This window comes from Terrapene carolina, unplaced genomic scaffold (genome assembly GCF_002925995.2).
Source record: "Terrapene carolina triunguis isolate 2854851 unplaced genomic scaffold, T_m_triunguis-2.0 Scaffold68, whole genome shotgun sequence".
NCBI classification, from domain to species: domain Eukaryota; kingdom Metazoa; phylum Chordata; order Testudines; family Emydidae; genus Terrapene; species Terrapene triunguis.
In genome coordinates this window covers 18750577-18774635 of record NW_020664419.1, presented here as the reverse complement: position 1 = coordinate 18774635, position 24059 = coordinate 18750577, and the positions used below count along the sequence as shown (strand labels likewise).

At 39.8% G+C, this 24059-nt stretch overlaps 1 protein-coding gene across 1 annotated transcript in view; it reads right to left on the bottom strand.

Moving 5' to 3' along the window:
• Positions 1 to 841: 841 nt before the first annotated feature.
• Positions 842 to 24059, bottom strand: part of MAGI2 (membrane associated guanylate kinase, WW and PDZ domain containing 2) — a 1103226-nt gene continuing 1080008 nt past the window's right edge. The window contains exon 22 of the mRNA XM_029910860.1: positions 842 to 3653. Within this exon, the coding sequence (XP_029766720.1) occupies positions 2851 to 3653 (803 nt within the window). The 3' untranslated portion in view covers positions 842 to 2850. The remainder of the gene's footprint in view (positions 3654 to 24059) is intronic.

Here is a 24059-nt window from a genome sequence, read left to right as displayed (position 1 = left end):
AAATTTTCCAGATTCCAAACATCTAAATGAAAGAACATTTTAAGAAAAAATGGAACAAAAATGTTCATTTTGTTTCAAAATGTCATATCTGTAGGAATCAATTTTAGTTATTAGTGTCCATGGTTCTAAGGTGTCATGAGTTAGCAAATTACATAATAATCCTTGCCGAATCTTGCGCCCACAGAATTTAACAGGAGTTTTTCCATTAAGCTCAATGGGAGCAGGAGAAGGCCCCTATAACATACATTAGTGTCCTAAATCCATTCAATACAACAAAATTACTCTCTGACGTTTCCTGATATATTCTGATAGACGGTTTCTATCAGGTAACTTGGTACTTAAATCATGCCCCACAATCCACTCAGCAAACCTTTATAGTGCTCAAACTGCCAAATTCCAATTGTCCACATTAGATAAGCACAAACGTTGGCTTCCAGTGCTGTGGGGCTGACCTCTCCCTCCTAAATATAAAATCTCTATTTTTTATATTTCATGATTGCGGGGGGAGGGGAGGGAGAGTTCAGGTTTTTTGGGGTGTGGGGGGTTTGCCCAAAAGTGAGTTTTTGCTGTTTCTAAATATAGACATACAAAATAAATTTTCTTTATGGTATCTGTACTGGCTGCCTGCATTTTAATTCAGAAATTGTATTTTTCCTCTGAATAAAAAATCAACATGGCAAGATGTTTTGCATAGTGAAACTGTGTGTTATTTCCAGTCCAGTGCATGCAAACATTTATTTCTTGGTAGCCCACTTAAAAAACCCACTCAAAATTAATACACAGTATGTACAGTTGAAAAAAAGATTTTTGGATATATATATTTTATTTGACAGTGGTTTAGATTATCATACAGTAAACAAGATTTCTGTAAAAGTTAATTTATCCATAGTGGTGCGTTTCATAAAAATAGTTGCTCACTTACAGCCTTTCTGTGACTATTAATACATGGAATTATATTTATAGAGATAGAGCTGTACAGGGTAAATTCACAGCTAACACTACACAGAAATATTATTTGGAATGGGGTTTAGATGATGTGCTGTCTTCACAGGTTATCGATTACAGCCGCATAAAGCAATTACTGCACAAGGAGTAGCTGTGAACTGTGCAAATTAGAGTTTATGCAAGCATAATCTCAATTGTTTTTCAGGTTTTATGATTTGTTTCTTTACACATAGAAAATAAGATACCGGGACGTGCATCTACACTACTGAAGCATTGTCCAAAATCCAATTAAATAAATTAATGTCAAATTATATTGGATTTCTAGTTCAGGGGATAAAGATTTTTTTTTTAATTAAATAAAAGTTGTCAACAGCTACATGGATTTGTGCTTTTTTAAATATGATAAATGGAGTTTTTCTTAAAAAAAGGTTTTAAAAGCTGCAAAATCCTTTGTTTGAGACTTTTTAAATAGTTTGACAGGAAGAAACATGCCTGCACATTCTAAGGGGAGAATGAGTCTAGTGCAGTGTATGAGACATATAGTTATGTGCTGACCTGTTTGGATAAGGATGATCTCAATGTGACTCTTGAGCAGAGCACATGAAGATCAGCGTTTGCTAGCGTACTGATGTCTATCTATTTCTGAAAATAGCATCAACATTTTTTAAACAACCAGTGTATTATTATCCAGAGCTTTTTGGCAAAACAAGAAGCCTACTGGGGACAGAATGGTGACTCATGGAATTTGGAATCCTTCCCCAGGAAGGTGGACTTGAGACTTGAAATTTGAGACAGAGAAACAAGTAAGATGGAAATAAAAGACAGAGAAAATTCCTCTGATGAAAATATAATGAACTAAGAACTTTTAGCTTGGAAACAAGTCTCATCTGTGTTAGTGTGTGCATTAAAAGGGTCTGATCTGCCAAAACTTAAAGATGCCTTAACTAAAGTCTGTACAGATGTATGAAATATAGCACTGTTGATAAGCAAAGTTATTGTTTTCTGTGGGAGAGAAAGGCCTTTTTTTAAGGAAACTGCAGCTTTTTTTTCTTTTAAGAATCATCCTGGGTCTTGTAACTGTAAGTCTCAGTTTTGAGCTTGCCCAATTGAGGTTTCTGTGCTACTTGTAATATTAGGGGAACCTGTGGTAAATCGCTTTTGAGGATAATTTGCAACTACAACTGCACCCTAACTCCTTTCCAATGTACAGAAATATGGTTTGTTCACAAAATGGCAGTAGAAATGCTATCACACCAACTAATCCACTAGATTCCCCAACTCATCCAACTCAACACATGAAGTGAACTATGCTGCTGGGTATCATGTGGACTATTCCAAATAGTTAACAATGGAGACATGTCATGGGCGTATAGTTTCAAAGAAACCCTTCAACCCTTGTCTAGATATGTTGAGAACAATGTATTTACAACATCTTCGCTCAGTTAAAATATCCTTTCTCAGTTTCAGCTTGCTTCGTGCAGTTTTATTTAAGGCGATGTTCCAGTTTGTGATTGCTCTAACTTGTTCCAGTTCCTTGATATAAAGTTTTAACTAAATCCAAGTCCTTCATGCAGTGGAATAAAAATACTAAAGCTACACTGCACTGTCCTTCTCTGACGTATTGTCCTTCGTATTGTTTTGGTTTCTTCCATAGCTGCCAAAGTCCCTAAAATGGAACTGGGGACTTTAGGGTCAGTTTTAAATCTCCATGTTGACTATATGCTGCTTGAACTTATTAGACATTGTGCACATTGTCATGGAATTACACATTAATGTTTCCATTCCTCAGTGTTTTGTGTATATGTGTGAGAGTTAAAATAAATTAAAATAAATCAATGTGAGACAGAAGCTAAGAAGTATGTTTTGCATCAGTGTGAAACAGTTAGAGGGCAACAGTTCACTTATTTATCTGCTCATGGCAGATGTGCCAGACTTTAGTACACTAGGTAGCTTATCCGAGCCAGGAATTTTCCATGGGCCTGGTGAGACAGTTGCCTTCCGAACTGTATTGTTGATGCTGCGCGTGTTAATGGAATGGAGATGTCCCTTCCTGGGGAACTCACTGGGTTTCCCATCAGGGTCCCTCTTGTTCTGGTCCATATCACTTCCATGTGAGCTGCAGCTATTGCTACTGTACGTCTTTGTAGCACCAACTAAATCAAGCTTGACATGTTCAGAAGCTGCAGCTGATTTCTTCTCTGTGGTATTTCCAGATCTGTAATCTTCTTTCATACTGAGAGATCCATCTTTCTTGCTTTCTGGCTTCTTGGATCTCCCAAGATGTTCGTCACTGATTCCGGCACATACATGCTCTCTTGCTCCAGCCTCGATCGTAACACTCTGTCCCACTGCCTTACTTTCGGAGGTGGGCCTGCCACCACCAGTGGTCTTTTTTTTGCCTTCTGAGTATCCTTTCCTAGAAGCCTCTTCATGCTTTGTCCTGTCTACCTTTTTAGGACTTGCTGACCTTTCTCTTTGCTCTCCTAACCTTTTCTTTTTGTGACCATTTGACGAAAGCTCCTTTGGTTTTCTTACATCATGTTCCCTCTTGATATCCCATCTTGGTTCTGGGTTTATCTGGTGAGAAGGGTCAGAGAGTGGGGCTAGGTGTGATGAAGATAATGGTGAGATTATGTCATCGAGGGAAATAGCTATTTCCGGCAGACCTGGGGAGGTGGCAGAGAGAGAACTCCAGGAGTTTGGTTCGTCTGTTATAACAACAAAGAGAAGGGAGTTAAGGAATTATTCACATAATTTGGACCATATATTTCAAACATCAGTTACAATATCCAAAACCCATACTGGACCTAAATCCGGCAGCCCTTAGTGGGCAAAACTCCCATTGAAATCAATGGATGTGGGCAGTAGAAATGACATCAAGAGATTTGCCTGAGTAAGAACTGTGGGATTTGGTACTGAAAATATCAAGTGCGTTGATATAGGTTTAACTTTTCTTTGCGTATATTAAAAGTATAATAATAATGACATATACTGGTGAAATCAAAATGCATTTTTGAGCCATTATAGTGGATTGCTTAGTGAGCCATATAATTTCGCTCTCAAAGTACAAACAAAGAGGCCTTTCTGCTATCTATTATACGTATCCCTACAAGCATACAACAATCAGCAGAAATTTGTAGGCCAGACTACGTCATCGATCAAATCCAGTTTTTTCTAAACAACTATACTATTGCAATGTCTAGGGCCCTATTATTCTGAAAGCGTATCTACAGTGTTCTGCCTTATGCAAAGACATACAGGCTCTGGAAAGTCTTGGCTATTACCCTTGACTTTGTCTCAGTTACTCTGCCTCAATAGAATTTGGATAGATTCTGTAGATCCCATTTTCTTAAGATAGATGGTACTTAGGATATGCTGAGCCACAAAGAAACCCAGAGGCATCATGTTCTTTTCCATTTCATAAATGCATGTTTATTACGGAGAAAATGTTATCTCCTGACTGAGGGTTAAGTCTGGGCTTTGGAAGGGCAGCACTTACATATCTGAACTATTCCTAAAAATCTACAACATTTCTTTTTCCTAAGTAACGTTGTGGCCAGTTTCAAATCATCATGAGGATGCACATTAGTGTGAAAAGTGAAATGTGCTTTATGCTTCAGTCTGGGATGTAATGACTTACTCTATGGAGACCGTACGCTTAACAGAAGCAGCCTGCTTAATTATTTATTTCTTTTGCAGATAAAAATAGAAGAGACAATATTGAGGTGGGTGATGTAGTGAGAGTGAGCAGCATGGCCAGCTGAGGAGATATTTATTTTCCCATCTGGTGCCAGTCATGTGCTGTTGCGCCATGAGCATATCTGGGGGAAAATAGCATTTGAAAGGTCAAAAGTGCAAATTCTGTGTAAGGCAAACACGCTTTGGGCTTGGATTCTAACTGGGTCCAGGGTCTCCACTGAATTTTAAAACCCCTCACACTAATAAAAGGAGGGCTCAACTTTTCAGGCCTCTCAGCTCTCATGAATTTGCCTATGAAAAGCTAGTGCTGCACAGTCTCAGTGGCCTCTTCCAGACATCTATGGGCTAATTTGTTGCTTAATACTGCTCTATAACTCACAATAGAGTTAATGGGAGTCATGTTTGTGAACAAGGAGCAGTGCATCACCGCTTGACTCTTTAAAAATAGCTGCAGCCTATTAGATCCTGTAATACTTAAATCACTAGCTAAATTTCACTTAAGTCCAAGTAATTTTCTGAAATATTTTAGTGCAAAAACTATAGCTTAAAATGGTAACCCTCTGATTTTTTCCCTCCTGCTTACACCATAGATCTACCTGAACCAATTTTTTCTCCCAAGGAATTAGTGGAGGAAAAACTTTTCAAGTAAAGATCCGATGTGCCAAGTTCACATCAAAATTAGAAAGCTCTGGAAAAAAGTCAAATTTTGCCCTTTTTTAATATCCACCACTGAAGTCAGCTGTGGGGGCAGGATGTAAAAAGGAAACAGAGAAACAACTATAATTGTGCTCTTGCCAATTGTAATGCATATCCACCCCCCTCCCCCCCCCCAAATTAAAGGCATTGTTGAACTTCACTGACCGGTAGCAGAGCGATCTGGGCTATTTTGAAATCCCTAATCTCACGTGACAGTAAACGACGTCCTTGGGGGCGATCAGTTCCAGAGCAGTAAAAATAGGAAGGGCTAGCAGCAATATGATTGAGTGGAGTGATCTAGCTGCCACAGTACAAGACTGTGTCAGCCCCTGCAAATCACCTGCCCCTATTGAGGACTGAGCCAGTTCGCTACCTGTCAAAAACAGGGTGGATGGGCTAATCACTTGCTCCCCATGATACAGCGCAGTGGCCTATCACCTGTTCCAAAACACCCAGAGGGAAAGGGACCAAGGGGTGAGTGGGCCTGCTGGGTAGCCCTCTGAAAATAGAGGGGACCCGGTAGTCAGGGGACAGGGGGTAATTGTTCTCTGAGCTGTCCCCCAAGAAGATTTGAAACCAGGTAGGAATCCTGCAGAGAGCGCCCCAAAACACACTCTGCTGCTCCCGGTCATTCCCCAAGATCCCGTACCCAAACATGTCAGACCCGTGTAAAGGGTTGAATGTAGTTCAGTTTGAGTTTTGGGTGAAGCATTGGTGTCTGGTATATGCATGGATTTCTTATTACTCTGAGCCTGTTCATCCATTCTCAGTAGTTACTCAAATCAGACTCTGGCCAGGGATGTCATCAGTCACTCTCCTAACTCTTGCTAAAAATGCCGTAGAATCTTTAATGACCCCAAATGGGCAGGACCTCAATTTTCTCTCTTTCTAAAGGCTGCAGTTGCAACAGACCATTGCTCCCAGCACCATGCTTGGCAATGTATCAAATACTGACGTAGCCAAGGGCTGCCTCCTGAAACACCAACAATACTTCCTGTAGCGCTAGAAAGTCTCCACTCCAGTCCCTGGCTTTGTTCAGCTGCTGAGAGCTGCTGGTGTGCAGTAGGGCAGGCACGGATCACTACATCACTACACTACATGCTGATGTAACTTTTGCTTGCAAGACTCATGTTAAGACTGAAACCTTGACATTTCTCTCTTTAGCTCACATGGGATTTTTGCAGACAGGTAAAGATTTTGTACAGTCAATAACCAAAATGGAAGCTTACACTGAAGTGACTCTCCTGTTTACTTTCTTTATCCGTGATTGCATCATGGAAGACTAATGGAAATTTTATGCCTAGAGTGACAGATTTTATAACATGCCAATTTTTTCAATAGTTTGGATCCTCCACTGCTAAAAGTGAATACAGGTGAATTATATGAACAATTACATTAGCTGCCAAGTTAGAATGTATAACGTCACTGGTATTTCCCACTTCCTGGGCCTAGAAGTACTACTTGCAGGGAGACCTTAATGGACATTTTGCCTGTGTAAGAACTGCATGATTGGGCCCTTTGCTTGAAATTTATTTATATTGTTTTTTTTCACAATGGAATGTGTGCATCCATTTTTTAAGACCACTACTATAAGTAAGGGGAATTTGAAATGCCCTAAGAAAATAATTTCCAGTATGACTATATCACAAAAGATCCCTATACATAGTAAATCCCCCAGTTTATATTTTGGGGAAATGTATTATGTTTGAGGAAGAACGTGAGAACAATAACTTTCTGTATCTCTAAACATCGTCATTTTGAGACGGAACGTGTTCCCCCCCACTTCTTTTTCTTTTTAAATGAGACGAAATTATGCAGAAAAAAGCACCCTTCAGTCTCGGTAAATGCTGGCAGCAAGCCATTGTTGTTGCAACATGGAATTGACTAACAAAGAGAATACTGATGCAGTGGTATTTAAATATAGTTTCCCCCTAGTGTTAGAATGTTATGGGAAAATATCAAAATTCTAGGGTAGATCAAAGGGCAGTAATGTAAAGTAATTTGCCGCTCAAAAGAAAAACCTTTTAAGAGCTGTGTGCAAACATAATGGTTTCTTTGAGCTTGTTCAACCATCACTAAGATGATTGCTTTTCCATAACAAACATATATATGAAATATGCAAAATTTTAATGCTTTAGCGCTACCAAATTAATTATTTTACTCTCTCTCTTTCTCCCCTCCACCCCATCTCCTTTCTGAGGTCATGGTTAGATTCTAGAGGAATTTGGTAATGTGTCTGAAGCATCAGGTCTTTGCTTTAACGTCAAGACATTTTACAGATACAAACAAAGTCTGTAGTGGTAGTTATAAATATAACCTATTATTTAGCAACTTTCATTCCAAAGGATCTGAAAGCATATTACAAACATTTAAAACTATATACAAAGATATACTTTCATTCCCTTCCACACTCCACTGAAATGCAGCCACATCTGTGGTAGAAAATGGTGGCTGTTTAACAATCTATGAAATACAAGTTTATGAAAAGAACAAAAGAATAGCATGTTCAGTTGAAACTGCAAGGGGGAAGGGGATTTAGGCAGGATTATAACTACCCATATTACAATGTGACTAGAATACTAAGGCTGTCACTCTTACAATGGCCAAAAAAGAAAAGGAAAGAAAAGAAGATTTTTAACGTGACAAAAAGGAGGAAATGAGTTAAGCGGGAGCTTTCCAACGGTACAAAGAACAGTCAGTTTCCAACGCCCATTGAACGTTAATGGTGCCTCTCTCATCTGTGTTTTGGAAAATCTCCTTTGAACTAATACTGTAAATAGAGTAGATGAACTGGGAATGTCATGAGTTACTGCACTTGCATCCCAGTTGGTATGTTAGCAGGTGCTTTTTGGTGGAGTCCCAGTCTTCACCACCTCCACCATGTGAGCAGAGATCCTATCATGTGCAGGAACTGAGCATGTCTAGCTAGAAACATTCACTTATGTAACAAATTGCAGTCACATGAACATAATAGAGTGGTGACTGAGTCCCACATCCTCAAAGGTATTTAGATGCCTAACTCCCATTGAAATCAAAGGAGAGTTTACATCTATGGGGGAAGAGATACTAGACAGTCGTTTTGGGGAATAGTGACTTGAGAGAAGTAGGAGGAAGGAAACTTTCTGGCTAAAGATGTTTTGATGATATTTTGGCAGTGGAGCCAAACATATGAAGTGTGTGTGTGTGTGTGTGTGTGTTCCTCTCCTAATTAAGGTCTAATCCCACACCTGGTGCCCATTTTTTTTCTGACCACTCTGTAACCATGACATTAATTACAGGTCGGGACTGCAATTTTCCAGCTAAACAAAAAGATGGTACCTTCTACAGAACAGTGCCCTTGCATAATTTGCTGGGGGCACTGGCTTAGTACTAAATCAGACAGAAGAGTGTCATCTACTGATTAACCAATATCACTTTCCTAACACCTCAAGTTTTCATTAGACGTTGCCCATCCAAATCCTGATTAGCTCTAACCTTGCTCAGTTTATAATCTCTGCCAAGCTTGCAGCCCAGGATAGTAAGGCTGCAGACATACACCCACTGGGTCTCAACTGTTTTAAATAATGAGTCAATGGTTTACCAATAACCTGGGATTTTTAATCAGTTGAATTTAACTTTAAAGTGCTAGTGTTACATCCTTTTAATGTTCAATAATAGCACTAATAATAATAATAAAAACCTGCCTGATGAAATATAAAAAATAATTATTTGCATTTTATTACAGAAGTAAAATAAAATTGCAGTGCCTCTAATATTCAAATTACATGAATAATTAACAGTATTTGTAAGCTTTGGGTATTTTCAGAAATAGGAACTAAATAGTTCCCAAAATGTCTTTGCATCTGTTTTTCATCTCTGTGACAAAGTGCTAGTGAATCAAAGAACTGGTCGATAAAATCAAAATGTGGTACGTTATATTTTACTCTTTTACATCTGAAATTACATATTGCCAGAAGGTGACAAACTTAATTCTTACAGATGCAGCTAATAAAGAAAATAGGGAAGACTTATCCCTGTTGTGTATCTCAATACAAGTCAGTGGAATTACATCTGGCATGAATCTGGCCCTTTATTGTTATATCTTGGAATGCCTGTTATGTTCTTGATTGCTTTGGTCTCCCGCAGCTTGTGTTTCATGTTCTTTAGGGTAGATCTTTCAACTCACTTTAATGATCTGTCTTGGAATTTTCACAGCTACTGAAATCACAACTTTTTTTTAGTTACTGAAGTAAATGACTCAAAGGTTCCGCACTTTGACTTTTGGATGGTTTGGGAAGCCTTAGAATCATAGAATATTAGGGTTGGAAGACCTCAGGAGGTCATCTAGTCCAATCCCCTGCTCAAAGCAAGACCAACACCAACTAAATCATCCCAGCCAAGGCTTTGTCAAGCCGGGCCTTAAAAATCTCTAAGGCTGGAGATTCCACCACCTCCATAGGTAACCCATTCCGGTGCTTCACCACCCTCCTAGTGAAATGGTGTTTCCTAATATCCAACGTAAACCTCTCCCACTGCAACTTGAGACCATGGCTGCTTGTTCTGTCATCTGCCACCACTGAGAACTGGAAGCAACAAGCTTTCGAGCTTCAAAGAGCTCTTTCTTCTGGTCTGGAGGCGGTAACCAGAGTGTCTAAGCAAAATGCAAGATATGACAGATTGTTACACATAAGGAGTTCACACATGCTGCAGGAGACCACTTAAAATGAAGTGGCCGATTAAGGCAGTAGGGTGTGTTACAAATTGTTGTAACGAGCCATAAAACAAGTGTTGCTGTTAAGTCCATGGTTTTTAGTGTCCACAGAGTTATGAATTTAAGTTTCCAGGCTCCTCTTGTGAAGCTGTGCAGCTTTCCTTTGAGGCTGAGGACGGAGAGGTCAGATATGGTGTGATAACGTTGTGAAAAGTGTTCCCCCACACTGATAGGGTGTTTTGTTTTTTTAGTATTTTTTCTTCATTTATCTGCAGGTTTTACATCTGTTGTGCGGGCAAGAGCTAGTGACACTTTACTTTGGTATATCTGGTCTGTGGGGACTTTGCTCTTTATATATATATATATATATATATTCTCTACTCACACGCTATCATCTCACCCAGTTTATAGTACCCACGCAACCTCAACTTTACCCTCTTGCTTTAGTCTGTATATGGAAATATGATACTGAATTCATGCTTTGCCATTGGTAGTAAAGATTATGAGAGGAATGTAGTCCCAAGCTACATTCAGTTTTGTCAGAGTACAATAGGTTTTATGTTATGACGTGCTGTTGGCTAGAAGAACATTTTTATGAGCAGAAATAAAATAATTGGTTTGTTTGGTGTTATGAAATGTGTGGCAAATGTCCGGGTGCAAGCTTGTCTAATTTTATATAGACCTTATAAGTGATAATTATAATAACTATCCTGTGTTGTCTTTTTGTATTGATTAGTGGTGAAGTGTTCTAGTATTCTAGTATATTGTAAATAGGTATAAGATTTTTATATTCTCCTAGTAATAACTTGTGCATATATTATTGCATATTTTCAGGGGCAAGGCTAAACCTAGATGGAAAGTGTAAGTCAAGTAGGATGATGGCAAGAGAGGAAGGATTATATGACAATGAGGACGTGGCTAGATCTCTTTATTTTTCATTTACAGACTTGGTAGTGTTTGGAATTTTTGTTGCCTGTAATTTTTTGGTGGGTGAAACACATTCAATCTTAATTCTTTTGAACAAAGTGATTTCAGGGGAATTCTCTTTGTTTTAATACGTGACAAAGGTTCGAATTGGGTTTGGCGGATAATTTCTGCATGAGGCTCCTTAAAGCAGGGCTCCCTCCTGCAGGTATCAGCAAGTCCGTAAGAGGCATGTGAGTGTGGAATTATACCTGGGTGGGAAAAGGGGCTTGATAAAGGAGACAGCTGCATTGAAAGCTTGGAGCACTTAGTTTGTAGAAAATCCCCAGAGTCTCCGTCTATGCCTCATTTAGGTGCATCCCAGTTCCCTTCATGCCCTATTGCCATCGCTCCTTTCAGACTCTTTATTATTATTGAATGGCCAGATGTTGCTTCCTTTTGGATTCACTTCATGCCACTTTAAAGTTTGTCCTGTATTTAGATACAAAATGGCATGTGTCCTAAAATAGATCAGACAGGAAGTCTCCCACACATCCTTGCTGAGGACCCTCTTGTGTGCCCATAGGCAAACTTCCCATTGATTTCCTTATTCTTATATACTGCCTGAGAGTTTTGGAGAGTTAGGAATCTAACTTGAAAATCACTGATGTGTATTTTAAACCTAGAGATTGCTAGAAAGAGACCAGCTTTGAAAGGAATAAGGAGAAGAGTTCTTTTCAAGTCCAGAAGACGATATTGTCTGGTTTCTGGACTCCAAAGGACTTTACAATGAAAGAGAGAGGGGACCACTCTCCTAGCCCCTGGTCTGGTAAAGGCAATGAGTTAACCGTGGCCGGCTACGAGCTAGTCAAGTGATAATACTTTATTCACTTTAATAAGGAAAGCATTTTATTCAGTGTGGCCAGACCATGGAGGAAGACCTATTGGAAGCCAAAGCAGATCTCATCCAGAGCTGAGGCATAGCAAGGAGAGCTATATTACAAATGACTGTATAATTTAAAAAGATAATGACTTTTAAATTAGTTTTTATTAATAGCATTAAGCCACACTGTTCATACATATGTTAATAAAATGTGTGGCATTAATGAAAAAAAACATTCTAGATAGAGTGAATAATTTAAGAGGTCGATACTACACCATTAATTATATTTAAATATTAAAATTATTAATTATTGCAGCTAAAATAGGCATTAGGAAGTCTCACATTTTGACTGGTCGATAAATAGCTGTCATTCTTACAGCTGTGCGGTTAATATTGGGGACATAGTTTGCTGAATAAAAGTAGCCTCAACTTACAGTGTTTGGACAGTGTATGAGTTGCTGAATAAATGAGCCGATCCTGCCAGGTGCTGAGTGCCCTCTGTGAGGTGCTGATCATACTTAACTTCCATTTAAGGACTCAGTTCAGCAAAGCAAGGTGTTTAAGCCCATCCCTACTGAACAAAGCACTTAAGTCTGTGCCTAAGTGCTTTGCTGAATAGGGTAGACTGCTGAACCGGGGTCTAAGAGAACACCTTTCAAGAACTAGGATACTGGGAATTGAAGATTCACAGCAGCACCTATGATCAGGTTAGTTATTATGGCTATCGGCTAATCAGGGTGTCAGATTTTCTAATTCTTCTTTATAATGTCGGACAGAGTCTCCTGCAAAAAAAGACCAGTATAATGAGAGGGAAGTCAGTAAATGGGTGATCTTAACATTTTCATATTCAGTACATGGTTTATATGTACAACTGAAATATTGATTGAAAGCCCAGACACGTAGAAAGCTGGGTAGTATACACAATTCCACTTGCAAAACTGTTCCAGTATATAAAATGTTCTGTAGTCATCTTTGTTCAAACAATATGTTCCAATAAGTTTTTCAAAATTACTAGATAGCATTGAAAAAGTGTCAGTGACCTCATGCTGCTGAGTTTTTAAAAATATAGTTACCGGTATATTTGTTTGAAAGGTTTTCAAGCTAAGAATTATAGTTTCAATGGAATTTGGATCCAGGACAGATGTCAAGAACTCAACTATCCTTCCATTGCTGTTGGCTCAGGAACCAGCAATTGGGAAAAAGATCACAAATAGATTGGGATAGTTTCAAAAGTGGGGAGACAGGATCACTTGGGACTCTTGAAAACAGGCCTGCCTTCCCTTCCCAGTTGACTTGATTTGTACTTCCTACATGCCTCTGCAAAGCTTTTGGAAACTGTTGGTTTCTAGTTGCTAAAGACTATTTTACTAAGGGGTTATTTTTATAATATTTTTTATAATATTATGAAATGAGAATGTGGAGCGGACTAGTGGATCCAAGACACTGCATCCCAACCTGTGAACACTCTTTAGCTGTACAGACAAGCAGTAAGTTGTCTCACTGGGCATGGCTACATGGTATGGCAGTGCACATCAGTGGGATGTAAATTCCAATGCACATCAATGTGTTACGCACTAACTGGCACCTGTGGACCCTGTTGCTGCATGTTAAAAGTTCCCTAGTGCACATTAATGCAGTCCTGTTTCAAACAATACTATGTTAACACACACTAGGGAACTTTTAATGTTTGTCAGCAGGGTCTACACAGGCCAGTTAGTGCACAACACATTGGTGTGCATTAGAATTCACACCCCACTTATGCACACTACTACACTGCGTAGACAAGCCCATTGTCTTTCCAGAGATGTAGCCTCCATTTTTATGCACAAAGGTGTGAAGTGTCCAACCTGAGACACCTGAAAGAGGTCTGTTTTATAGAGATGGGTGCTCAGCACTTTCTGAGAATCATGTCCCTTTAAGTTGACTCAAGTTGGACACCCCAAATCACTAGTTACTTTTGAAAATTCAGACCACTGGGCCCCACTCTGCCAGGTGCTACACATAAGCGCCTCCCAGAAAACCTACATCCAGCTGAGACAGCATGGGGTGGAAGTTAGATGCCCCTACAGTTGGCTAATTCAGTGACCTACAGAGACATGGTCTGCAGAACTTTTATTATAGGAGCTGTGCTGGGGCTTTCTGGGGAGGAGGAGTCATGGCCTGCATGTTTACACAATATGCGTGGAGGGATTAGGAGAGGGAAAGCATCTTTGACCAGAATATGGGGACTCATTAAGCTGTACATAAAGAATAATTTTTCTTGTTTATGCTATTGTCTGGGTCACCCACTGCGAATTACTTATTAATTTGCCAAATCCAGCAAGTGTCTAGTGACAAGGTGCAGACACTCCAGCATGTAAGGGGTTACTGGATTCCTTCCTGTCACATGGCTGAGCTGGGTGAGGCTATAAAAGGAAAGAGGAAGTTAGTGCAGAAGAGGTTATTGTAGAGGAAGGAACTCTGTGAACTCTCTCCTCCCAGCTGACTAGGCCTTGGTTGGTTATTACCCAGTAATTGGAGTTGAGTTGTTCTGGCTTTGAGTTTGTGTCTTGGAAATACAGCAAGCAAATACAACAAGACAAGGGATAGGAAGAGACCTTTAGTTGGGACTTTATTGTTCCTTACAGAGTGGGTGAGTCTGGATGCCAGTTTATGTGACCAAACTACGGATAAAAGCTCCAGGGTAAGGTTTGTCATGTATTTTATTTACTGTAATTTAGCTGTGATCATATACACTTCATACGGTACTAGCAAATCTACTGTAGCATATTATGTAAAAATAATTAAGGCTTAGTAACAAGAGAACTCACTGTACAGCACTCTTATTAAAACTCTGCTCAGATGTGGAAACGGACTGCCAATTTTGATATGAATGATAATGTGTGTGGATTAGTGAGGTTCTACTTTAATAATAAATAATAATAATATAATAACTAATAATACTTAGACTTTAATTAGAATTTTTCATCTTTAATGTGTTTTTGAGCATTAATTCATCTTCACAACACACCCACGAGGTATGTAAGTAAATATTATCTAACCTGCCTCATCCATCTGTAAAATGGGGATGAGTGTTTTAAGTAACTTGGTCAAGGTCACAGAGGCAGTCGGAGCTGCTCTTTTGACTTTGGAATTTATCTTCCAGGAGTTGTACATTCAAAAAATAAAGGCTCTATAGCAGTTCTCTGGAAGATCAGACATACTGCCACAAAACCCATGAAAATGTTCCCCATCTCTCTGTCTCTCCAAATGGCATTTTATGCTTTCAGTTCTGTAGCGAAAGATACAAAATACCAATATAAAAGGGCAATAAATCTTTTAAAATATAAAATTTGCTGTTACATAAGTCAGACAATAAATACCTTTCATTTTCCCAACTGAAGAATGTTCTCCTCTCTCATCAACTGCTACATATTTGTTAAATGCTATGGATTTGTTTGTAAAACACATTTTAATACTGAATTTTGTCCTTGAATAGTTTTTACCCATAGGTCTAAGAACTGATAGAACCTTTTGGAGCTCATATTCAAATTGCCTGATGGTTTTAGGCCAATTTTATTAACCAGTATTTTGATTCATTTAGTTAGTCCCTCTTTTTTCCACACCACAAGTTCCTGAAATTAAGTTGGTGTTGCTAGAAATAAGAGGATGGCTATTGGGAATGCAGCATGAATATGAATGAATGTTCTCAACTCAGTCAAGGTGGTCGCATAAGGAAAGGGCACTGTTTCAAAATGACCCTATTGATTTTTGCTTCTCCCATCGTTGTCTGATATATGGGACAGTTCAAGTTCCCAATACCATTCAACACTGAGCTCTAGAGATTTATAAGACAGGCATTTCAAAAGAATGAACTGGATTATCTGATTAGTACTCTCAACAGGCATGGGTATCTGATGTAACCGTACGAGTCAAGACTCATTAGCCAAGTACTATGCAAATGTAACAACTTCTAAACATGTGAAGAACTAGACACATGCAGTCCTCAGGTGGTTGAAGACACCTGTGGTGCTTAGCTTTGTGCTCACAGTCAATACCAGGCAGGCAAACACACAGCATAGCTTCCTAATTTTGTCATGTATTACACCATGGATAATACAGGGCTCACCACTTTAAAAAAAAAAAAAAAAAGGCACACTGAGGATCAGAAGCCCCCCAACATATATATCTAGGGTAGGTGTAACTTGACTTTGATGTGCTTTCCATATCAAATTCAAGCTCGTGGGCGTCCCCTTCAAGGCCCATCACTATTCAATCCTGCTCACGTCTCCGATCTTGTCTCCTGCCGTTCCTCCTTTTGCTCCTTTGCTCCGTCTTTGCTTCCCTTCTGTCTACTCCATTTATCTCCTTCTCCCATGCTTGTCCTCTTGCCTACTTTTTGTGCTGCCCAGCCTTCCTAGAACGGCCTCCCTGCAACCACTCTCTCATTGCAAGTCCTTCTTAAAACTCGCCACCTATGCCGTAGCTGTCAGGTTTCTAGGTATGTTACTTGGGTCTATATACTGCATAGTGGCTCAGTGCTGCTTATTTGGTTATCCAAATGCACGGTGTTTTTTAAAAGGGATGCTGGTCAGCAAAATCCAGGGGAAAAAAGCATATCAAGCCATTTTCCCCCCTAAGATTCAAAATACTTTGTGATGCATAGGCATACACTTTAACATTACATGTAGTCACTAGAGCAGTTTTTAATCACTTGGACATTTACTTACTTGACTTTCGGTATTTGTAGGGCAGAGGTCACCAGCCGGTCGATCGCAAACGACTGGTGGATCCTGGACCCTCTGCCAGTCGATCGTGGTCTGCGGCCGCTAAAAGTCCGGTGGCGCAGCGGGGCTAAGGCAGGCTCCCTGCCTGCTCTGGCCATGCGCTGCTCCCGGAAGCGGCCAGCACACCCCTGAGGCCCTGAGGGAGAGACAGAGGCAGGGGTCTCCGTGCGCTGCTCCTTCCTGAAAGCACTGCCCCCGCAGCTCCCATTGGCCGGGAATGGGGAACTGCAGCCAATGGGAGTTGCGGGGGCGGTGCCTTCAGAGAGGGGCAGCGTATGGAACCACGTGCTGCCCCCCCGCAGGGACTGCAGGGGCATGATGGCCTCTTCCAAGAGTGGCGTAGGCCCGGGGCAAGCAGGGAGCCTGCCTTAGCCCCACTGCGCCACTGACCGGGAGCCACCTGAGGTAAGTGCTGCCCGGCGGGAGCCTGCACCCTTCCTGCACCCCAACCCCCAGCTCTGAGCCCCCTCCCAGAGCCAGCACCCCTTATCCCCTCCTGCACCCCAAGCTCCCGCCCCAGCCCAGTGAAAGTGAGTGAGGGTGGGGGAGAGCGAGCAGAGTGGGGCCTCGGGGAAGGGGTGGGGTAGATGCTGGGTTGCACTTAAATTCAAAAAGTGATCTTGTGCATAAAAAGGTTGGAGACCACTGTTGTAGGGCATCAGGGCAGCTGATCTTATAATTACACATGCAGTAAGAAAAGTCCAGGAAATTCATTTACTTGTTATGAGCTTTAGATTTCACTGTTAAAGCAAGTCAGTGATTCAGCTCAATTTTACTAAGCAAGCAATTTTTGATGAGCCCCAAAAATACTGTATTCAATAAGAATTTTTTTTTCAAATAAATATAAAGCTATTATCTTGGCTATTAATGTTAAATTAATAACAGGGAGGAGGGATAGCTCAGTGGTTTGACATTGGCCTGTTAAACCCAGGGTTGTGAGTTCAATCCTTGAGGGGGCCATTTAGGGATCTGGGGCAAAAATTTATCAGGGATGGTACTTGGTCCTGCTTTCAAGGAAGGGGACTGGACTCAATGACCTATCAAGGGCCTTTCTAGTTCAATGAGATAGGTATATCTCCATATTAAATTAAAAAAAAAATTCATTAGGCTGTTACAAATGTGCAAGCTGAAATATCCTGAATATAGAAACTGAAAAGACAGGTGGATTTTAAGAAATAGTTTAAGTGAAATACTAATTACATGAAAATAAATGGCAGTACAGCAGTACTTTCTTAGTTAATTTCCACAGCAAACTTTCTGCTTCTAAGACGGTCAGTTGATATCACACCTTGTTGCTTTTTGAAGGGACTGAGTAAATGAAGGACTAGGCAATGGAACCCTGTCCCTTGTCTGAATATAGGTCAAGACAGAAGTGATTGGAAGTTGTTACCACCTGACGGCTATTCAGGGACTATATGAACTGTGCTGGTAGCTTCAGTTCACTTTCATTTTCATAGACTTACAGATTCTAAGAGCAGAAGGGACCACTGTGATCATCCAGTCTAGCCTCCTGTATAGCAAAGGCCATAGAACTTCCCCAAAAGAATTCCTAGAGCAGAGCTTTTATAAATTATTTTCGGGAAGTTTTAAAAACATATGTGTTATAGAAGCTGAAAATTCCATCCAACAAAGTTTTTTATGTTGATGACTAACACCCTGTCTCTGTCAAGTTTTGGCTCCAAGAAAAGTTCTAATAAGGCCAAATAATAATTAGAACATCGGCAGCCATTCATCCATAGCTGAGTTACTGAGTGCTACTGAATTAAGATACACTGATAGAGGATGCCAACATCTACCAGTTTTAGGAGGGAAAACTGTTCCTTCTCAAGTTTCTTAACCTAAAGCAACAAAAAGTAATTTGTGTGTGTGTGTGTGTGTATATATATATATATACACACTGCAAAGTCATGGTTATATGAGATAGTATTCATTGTGGAGCCAAGGTCACCTAACTCACTCTATTTGTGAATATAGACTTACCAGATGAATCTGATATAGCTATGTAGTGCAGCTCTCTGTCTGCATGATCTCGCCTCTCAGTATCTTGAAAGATGACCTGTACTGTCTTTGCCAATGAGCATGAAGCGGAAGTGAGGTGAGATAACAGATTGTGTAAAATGGTACAGCTCTGATTTCCACACTACTAAGAAATTAATTCCCTTACTGAGACCCCCCAATACTGCCTCAGACATTCAAACAAATCTGAGAACTGGATACAAATGTAAAATCTGTTAGTACAATGGTTTTCAAAGGACCTCTAAAACTGTGTCAGCAAAATATATGGGTATATCAGTTTGTAGATGCAAAGTCACATTTGGGGACACTAACTGGATAACTGCATTTGCAAAGGACAATAGGATGGGTAACTGATCTGCATGCACAATAACAGACTACTGCACTTCACACCCCCTCATCCCAAATGAGACTGCATATTTTGTGAGAACATTGTTAGAGGATCTGAAATGTTGGCCATGTACAGTATTTGGAGGAGATTTTCAAAGGCCCAAATGGCAGTGAGGCACCTTTGGAAATCTCCCTCTCTGTTCCCAACCTTTCTGCTTGAAGTGTTTTAGATTGTTCTGCTAGTAGGCCACAGTTTTAATGAAAATATTACGTTGTACAAAGTTATTATGTGAGAGACTTCCATAACTGTTAAATGTACCAGCAGAGATTACTTTTGAGATTTCTCTGATGACCACAATCAATATGAACCAGGAAAAATAAATGTTTCCTTTCAGGTATCATTTCTGGGCTGTGACTATATATTATGCATTTGGTAACTTTGAACAAACCACGCAGTAAGACCTGCTTTATGAAGGAAATAACTTGAAACTGAGTGCAAAGCTGTGCCGTCTGAATCAGCATTTTTTTTTTGTTGGAAATTTTACTACAGAATGTTGCAACAAAAGCACAGCAACATTATTTTAGGTCAAGATATAACTTCCATCTTCAAATTAACAGTATTTTGGGGAGCCAAGTACCATCAGAAAGGGGTAAAACTATGGTATCGGCTTCTAAGTACTTTAGTTACTCTTCTAGGAAAGTTGTCGTTATAGCGTAAATCTTTGTTACAAATACAAGAGGCTACCTTCTCAGAGGGACATAGCCGGGCTTCTCCCACTAGCAGCAGTGGAAGTTACAGGGCTACACTCCCATCTAGGAAATGAAAATATATTCTTAAGGATCTAAAATAGATAGGTATTCTCTTTAGTTGATTAGGTTCTCAGCTATTAAGAACAGTCCAATATAGTAGGAGCCTCTGAACAAGCTAGCATGTAAGAAAAAGTAGGAAAAGCCTCAGTTAAAACAGTTGCGTGAAACAAAAGCATATTAGAGAATGATAATATACATGCAGAGTTTACAAACCGTGTCTTTAGGGTGGCCCAATAAGTAGAAATATGGGGACCCATGCTTGTCACTTTTCATGCACATGGAGAGACTGGAAGGTACCATTCCTAAAGGAAGGGGAGGAACAGCCTAGGACCAATCATTAGAATTAACAGAACCAGTGACAAAGATATATTACTATTGTTAGAACAAAGAATCCTTAGTAAGTTTAGAACAGCTGAGTAAAAAGCTTATAAATACAGGAAAAAGACTTTCTCTAAAGCCAAGACTAACAAGCATGCAGTAAGTCATCATATTAGTGAAAGATCGAAGTACTATACATATATATTTGGGAAGCAGATTCTGCTGAACTGTGGAAGACATCTTGAGGTGCTTTTTAAAGGAGCTGTAACTCATAAAATTGAAGGGTTTTATTAAATTCCAAAATCATAAAGAAAATTCCTTCGTATCAAAAATCTTTGTATTGGTATCAGCTCTGTCATTTTCAGTGTTAGTCACTGTGGCTGTGCTGAAACTCAAACAGCTGAGCTTCCCCAGGGCTTCTTGAAAAATAAGTCACTGCTAATTCCAGCATTTGTGTAAACTGAAACTTTACATTGTAACTAAATTACAAAACCTCTCTTCCTTAAATAACTAGCAATGCACTAAGGCCCTGATTCTGCAAAGATTTAGGCATGTGGGTCCCACTTCCAAGCATGTTATTATGTCATGTTTGGCAAGATAGATGCCTAAAAATGCAGACTACTTTTCATAAGGCTGCAGAATTGGTTTTTAAGCAAAGTCATATCAGGAAAAAATCTTTTGTTTGAATTCATGAATTACAGCTTGTAACAAGCTCTTAAAATCACCAGGAAATTAAAACACACAGGAAAAACATAAAGCGTGTCAATGAAGGTTGCTTTAAGAAGTGGATTGGACCCGCTAGGAACTTGTCCCATTAAATATTTCCACTGCTCTCAGAATGATTAACGGCTAGGAATGAGGTGTCTAGGTAGCACTTCCAGGACATGCATAAGGTGGTGTGTGCTGCGAGTAACTAGGAGGCAGGAAGGGGATTAGAAGTTCTGGTCAGAGAAACAATCCTGCTGGAAGCTGGAAAAATAGGATCTCTAACGCCGGAGGAAATAGGGCCAATGCTGACCACATGAGAGAAGAAAAAATCTGAATTTGAGTAACAGTCATGCCTCATTTATTAGTTTTTATAAATAATTATGTTCATAACTCTAATTGCAGAAAAGAATGGGCAACTGACTGCCTGCGGCCATGAAGGAAAAAGGATGGTTGTGACCCAGTATCTCTAATCAGCGATTGAAGGAAACCTGAGAGCGGCTTCAGCTAACTCTCAGTATGGAAGGGATGGCGATCTCCTTGGCATGGAAATATAAATATCGTGCTACTACATGGTCCATAGACAAATAATAACACAGCACATCACTGGGGCTGTAGTGTCAATAAAGAGCAGATAATGAGTCACTAGGAGATGTGATTCAGCTCTGCCTATAAAGCTGAGCTTTGTAGGAGAGGATGGGTCCATGGGAAGAAATAACTGAAACTAAAATGGTGGGTAGCTCCTTCTCCTATCAATAGGGCCCTACCAAATTCATGGTCATAGGATTTTAAAAATTGTAAATTTCATTATTTCAGTTATTTAAATCTGAAATTTCATGGTGCTGTAATTGTAGGGATCCTGACCGAAAAAGGAGTTATGGGAGGTTGCAAGGTTATTGTAGGGGGGGTTGCGGTACCGCTCCCCTTACTTCTGCGCTGCTGCTGGTGGCGGGACTGCCTTCAGAGATGGGCAGCAGTGGCTGCTGGCAGGGAGCCCAGCTCTGAAGGCAGAGCCACCACCAGCAGCACCACAGAAGTAAGGATGGCCTGGTATGGAATTTCCACCTTTACTTCTGTGCTGCTGCCTCAGTCAGTGGCCGCCCAGCTCTGAAGGCAGCAGCGCAGAAGTAAGGGTGGCATGGTATGGTATTGGCACTCTTATGTCTGTGCTGTTGCTGGTAGGGTACTGCCTTCAGAGCTGAGCATCTGACCAATAGCTGCCGCTCTTTAGCCGCCCAGCTCTGTAGGCAGCAGGGAAGTAAGGGTGGCAATACCGCAATCCCCCTGAAACTCCCTTTTGGGCCAGAACCCCCAATTTGAGAAACGCTGGTCTCCCCTGTGAAATCTGTACAGTATGGGGTAAAAGCACAAAAAGACCAGATTTAAGAGGGGTGGGGGGAGGAGGGAGACCAGATTTCACGGGCCATGACACATTTTTCATGGCTGTGAATTTGGTAGGGCCCTACCTATAAACCACAACCACATGTCCTGACACTTTTACCAGGTGAGAAGATGAGGTAAAAATTTCTCAGTATGAACTTCTTAGCTGATCTCAATTGAAGTCGGACGGACACTAACGCTAATGTTTTCAGAAGAGAAAGGGGCAGTAGCTGGGAGACTTACACTGGTATTAATGGGAGTGACACCACAAAATATTGAGGATCAAGTTAACTTTTAATTTAAAACTGTAATATTTATATTATTTATTTTGATTTCTCTAAACCCCTAGGTGCTTGTATATTATTTATAAGAACACATAAAAAGGGTCAATGTAATCCACCATCCCAACCCATTTCAAATGAAACCCTTCCTTCCCCAAGCACATCCCCCCCAAATCATTTTCTTTTATGTAATTGCATGTATTGAAGCAGATGATGTAAATCGGCATAGTTGGGTTGACTTTAGCAGAGCTATACTGAGTTACATCAGTTGATCATCTGACCCTTAATTTTTTCACGTAGTGCTCTCATCTTTTTATTAAATGTTCTCTTCTTTCGCAGAGAACATTCTTATCATTGTTAATTTTAATTTTTTCTGGACTGAAAGCTGCTTCAACTGGTATCAGTTAGGTTCCTATTATGCCTTGGTTTCAAAAAATTTTTGTCTTTTGTACGTAGTACAAATCTCTCATTCTGCTAAAAACACAATGGTCCTATAAATCAAAAAGGATCTTTCTCATGTAAGGCAAACCCAGAATTTTCAAGACTAAGTCAAGAGACTTGAATGTCATTGATTCACAGACTGCGATACCCACCAGTCTTCCTAGAAGAGGCAGGTTTCTTGACACTATGATGACTTTAGGCTATTAAGAAACATTTCTTTTCTCAATATCTACTGGCAAAAACAGAGTTGCTGTTTTATTTTAATGAAAAAAGTCTCTTTAGTCTTGTTACTATGCAACAACACATTCTTGGTTCAAAAACAGTAACATTTTTACTGGTTAGTTTGATGTCCTCAGGACCACATTGTCCTCAAGTGTCCAAATTTTCTTTGGGGTCATTTTTACCATCATTTGGAAAAAACATTTCTTTTTCTGGGGTTTTCTTAACTACTCCTGAGGTGGCACAATGGCTAGACAGATGTTCTTCACAACTGGCTGACTTAGTGTGTTTAATAGTGCCCACTGCAGTGCTTAGTATGGGGATGACAAATCAGTACGGAAAATGTAGAAATTGATCTGAGCCTTTAATCAAACCTAAATCTAACAATTTTGAGAGCTCAAATAGATTTTTTTTATATTTAAAAATACTTTACATTTTCATATCTTTGTAATTCCTGGTTCTGTTTGGAAATGACACTGTAAATGCCAAAATACCACTAGAAAGGGTGAGGGTATTTTTGGACCAACTGGTGTCAGGAGGTAATGTAAGTCTCATGAAAAAGCCTTTTCTTTTGAAATTTCAGGTCCTATTCTATATATCTTAGTGGTTCAGATACTTCAGAAAAGTATCTGAAATTCTGATTGCTTAGCCAAACCCCCTCACCTCATATTTTACTTATTTTATAATTACAAAGGCTTTGGTTATTTTAAATTCTTGTTTCTTCAGGTTAAGGTTCATTCTGAACTTTCTACTATTTATTTTACAGAATTTATCATAATGTATCATCAGTCCTTGCCCGCACCCTATGTCTTGCTGAGGCGTTTCAGTTATACATTGCTAGAGTGTTAGGGCTTTTAGCTATCGTGTTCCTTGTCTTGGAATTGTTATACTTTACTTGTAGATACTATAGTGTACTACAACAGATCTTTAAAACTGATTGTAAGGCTAAACTTTGCTTATCATAGCTATTATCTTATTAT